Source organism: Perkinsus marinus (assembly GCF_000006405.1).
Source record: "Perkinsus marinus ATCC 50983 genomic scaffold scf_1104296948436, whole genome shotgun sequence".
Taxonomy (NCBI): domain Eukaryota; phylum Perkinsozoa; order Perkinsida; family Perkinsidae; genus Perkinsus; species Perkinsus marinus.
In genome coordinates, this window is record NW_003210195.1 from 11,538 (window position 1) to 15,334 (window position 3,797).

The 3,797-nt window shown below is 46.8% G+C and overlaps 1 protein-coding gene across 1 annotated transcript in view; it reads right to left on the reverse strand.

Annotated features, from left to right (window-relative positions):
- The window catches only part of Pmar_PMAR005811 (hypothetical protein), a gene marked incomplete at its 3' end in the record, with an annotated part of 13,167 nt that overhangs the window by 6,225 nt on the left and 3,145 nt on the right, over positions 1–3,797 (reverse strand). Inside the window, exons 6-9 of the mRNA XM_002778635.1 lie at positions 3,623–3,692; positions 3,514–3,578; positions 3,317–3,412; positions 2,893–3,079 (exon numbers count right to left, since the gene is read on the reverse strand). Coding sequence (XP_002778681.1) covers positions 2,893–3,079; positions 3,317–3,412; positions 3,514–3,578; positions 3,623–3,692 — 418 coding nt within the window. The remainder of the gene's footprint in view (positions 1–2,892; positions 3,080–3,316; positions 3,413–3,513; positions 3,579–3,622; positions 3,693–3,797) is intronic.

Below are 3,797 nucleotides of genomic sequence, written 5' to 3' on the forward strand. Positions count from 1 at the left end.
TTTTGCTACGACTTCTTGGTCCTTGTCCCCAAAGTCGCGAACAATCCAAGACGATTTGATGATGTGGTGCATGATTCAGGCATGGTCCGTTGGCGGTGCCGAGTGTGAGCCTCACACTGTGGGGGGCACGGATTGCCGTTAATCATGTAGTTCGCACGTACCATTTCAGTGTCTACAATGCGAGGCCCATCCCATTTTGCATATGCCCGTTTGTGGGTATCGCGGCAACTGTTGCTCCGTCTTAGAAAGCCTTTCTATGCGCGTTATTATCGGGGCGAGCAGTGGTCGTTGTCTCGCTTATCCCATTGTATGAGTCTCATAGATTATGTTATGAATCCAGTCATTTTGGTCTTTATTTTCTCACCCTCCAGATTATCTCTTGCTTGGCACTGTGTTTAGTCTCGGTCAACATAACTTCGACACGACAACAGTACAATGGCACCATAGTGTATCCGTTGGTCAGCGTAGGCCATGTCGAAACTTTAGCCTAGTAATGTGATAATAAGACTGTGAGAACAACGAGCAATTCCACTAAGATACCTGACGTGTCGTACTGAGCAAGAATTGGTGCCCAACCATACAGATAACTTATCTCAGATAGTTGTATAAGATAGTCGATCGAATGGTAGGTGATGAAGCGGGGCTAGTATGGTAAAGCTAAGAATAAAGGTATATATTCAACATCGGAGTCAATAGCAATGGTTGAGCAACGGTTCGGCAATATCGCTCAGGTTCGCTACCGATGAAATAAATGCGCACAAGAGGTGGGGATCTCACCTCGTCTTTCATCGTGATGATCCTCTCATGAGACACTTCTTCTTCAAGTTGTAGCATATCTTGGGACCGCTACTGTAGAGGTCCTTCTGGAGAGGCTGCATCCGTATTTCAATTATGATGATCATGCGCCATCTGGTTCCTAGTTAATGTCGACTATGCGCATCTATTCTTCGTCCTTGATTGTGGCATACATAAACGCGAAATAGGCCTTCAAAAGGTGTTGCGACCAACCTAGAGACCGATCTTAGGAATAGTACACTTCGGGCGACCCTCCGTATAGCTCACGCTAGCAGGTACGCTTACTATTGATGTAGAAAAGAGGGATAACACCCACACAATGGCCAGAGCCGTTGTTAAGCGAAAGAAGCTCAGTTGCCATGATATACGAAGGCGGTCGATGTTCTACTTGTGAAAACCTGAGTGGCTACAGAGATACTTTCAGGCTTCTCCGTGAACTAATTGTATAGCAGTAGCAGCTCCATGAGTTCCATAATCAACGACCGTCGTTGAGTTCCGTAGTGTGAAGCTCAACTTCAACATGAAACAGGTGATCGAATCACCCAACATTGAAACAAGCTCTCATTGAAGTACGATCGATAGTTGTGCTCCGCTACTTACAACACAAATGTTTCCAACACCATGAATGAGCATTTTACACACATGGACATCATGATTGTCGGGCAGCTCGCTTGGCTTGAGACAAAGTGTTGAGGTCTTCGGCGTGGCGCTGCAGGTCATGTTCGAGCTGAAGGAGCTCGTTCCTTTGAGCTGAGGATAGACAGAATCACAGAGAATGGGCGCAACTATCGCGAACTAGCATCACCAAGAGTTATACGATGTTCCCATATCCTAACATACCAATGGACCAGCAATACTGCGTCTACGGGATTATGAAAGGGCTTATTCCTCACATAACTACTGCAACAAGAGAAGAGAACAGTGAGGCGTGAGAGAAACCTATCCAGTCAGAAGTAGAACATAGATTGCAGAGTGGTGTATACAATGTTACCTGTTATCCTTTTGAGTCGATTGCGGGCAGCTTGAGTTCCCGCAGGAGGGGCTGGTCTCTTGCATTCAACTTCAACTGTACCCGATAGTTGCAATAATCGCTCCTCTCTCGCCTCCATCTCTTTCTTCAGTTCGTTGAACTGACCCGGCATCGATACAGTGTTGTTTTCTCTCCCCCTCTCGACGACATATTTGCGCGAGGGTACTTTAGCGACTTGTTCCACCACATTCCAGCAAGTGACCGAAAGACTCTATGCAAGGATCGTTTACAACTCCCACGTCTCCCGGCTCGCCCCAGAAAGTATATTCAATCGTATTTCAACAAGAAATTCCGGAGGAGCTCTGATGATGCTGAGCAACAACACTGGATGGTCACTATACGATAGCGAGGCTTTGTGCCGGAGTCACTACGCTGAGGGAGCGAGCAGTCATAAAATCTCACCATGCGATCTGGCTCTGTGTTGGCACCGTTGCTCTTCATCTCACCTCCTGTACAATCAAAGCCAATACTCAACATATAGACGATGAGTCACGGCCTACCAGCTCTTGCTCTCGCAGCTCCTACCAGAGAGACTTTCGGCAAGCCTAAAGGCCAACCTGCAAACTGGTTGAGCTCAGCAAGACGATCTTTCTCGGCCTCAACATTGCGGCCAGGAGGGAGTATGATATCAACAGGCCTACGACTATTGATGACCACGTTCGTGGAGGTTGCCGCCAACCTCGACTTCTTTATTTCCTCTTCGATGCTTTTCTGGCTTTTCACGCCTCTTCTCGATGGGAGCTCGAGTAGTCACTTGGTATGGAGTCGAAACCACCTGACACTTCTGAATAGGGAGAGGAGGCACTGATTCCCACTGATTTTATATGAAATTACGTGCAATGGAGTTTCACCCGTGATATGAAAAACAACACTAATACAAAATATATTTCACGACTACTGCATAGCGCAAATATCGGGTTTCTCCCAGAGTACTACGCCACTTCACGTAGAGCGGGTGAAACTCCAATGTATACCCTATCGAATTACGATGTTCTGTTTTTCTCCCATGATTTTCTTTCTTTACTTCGTTCAACAAACTTCTTACTAATCCGTCCATCTGAGGTCACCTCTATTAGTATCATAAACCTTCCTCTTGTTCTGATCTCCCAAAGTCTCATAGGCCTTCGCCACAGACTGGAAGCGTGCAAGGCAGCTTTCACAGTTAGGATTTCTATCAGGATGCCACTTCATTGCCAACTTCCTGTACGCATTCCGTATCTCTCCGTGCTTGGCCTTAGGATCAACATTGAGCACCTGTCAGCGACCATTCAACAGCCCACCAAAACCCTCTACGATGAGCCAATAAGCGCTCGCCCGGCTCTGCCAGCAGTACACGAGTTTTCATTCGGTGTAATTCTTTCAATTGACCCTCCCCATTGCTACAATAACCGGAACATCTCTATTTTAGATCGAATGCAAATGCACTATCCGAGCAAAGCTCATTGATGGCGTTGGAGAATCTACTGTGCCTAGTTCCTTATCATCTATGACCTGGTAATAGTCTTCCTCTTGGTCTCCAAGCGACCATCCTCCCATCTCCTGGTATGCCTCTTCTCCCATCTTCAACATCACCAACAACACAATTATCTAAAACGAAACTTCCTATCATGTCCGTCAGACTGAGAACAACAGAGTTATCAACTACAACTGCGTACGACTCAAAGAATCACAAGTAAGTGGTGCCCTACCGGAAGGACATAGAGCATCCATTTGCAGTCGGACCACGTGAAAGGCTGCGGCTCCCGGCGTGCTCCTGAAAGTAGTTCCCTACGCTCTGTCATACCGAAACTTTCCCACTTCTCTGCTTCCGCTCAGTGGTATCTCCCGAGGCTGCTATCTCATCCTCGGACTCCGATACTAGGGGCTCCTAAAGTGATATACAATGGTACTACCAGCAGCTTGGCAATACTACAATACTAGGTGAGAAATAAGTAACTCCCATGGGCGGAATAATACAATACGTGAGATGATA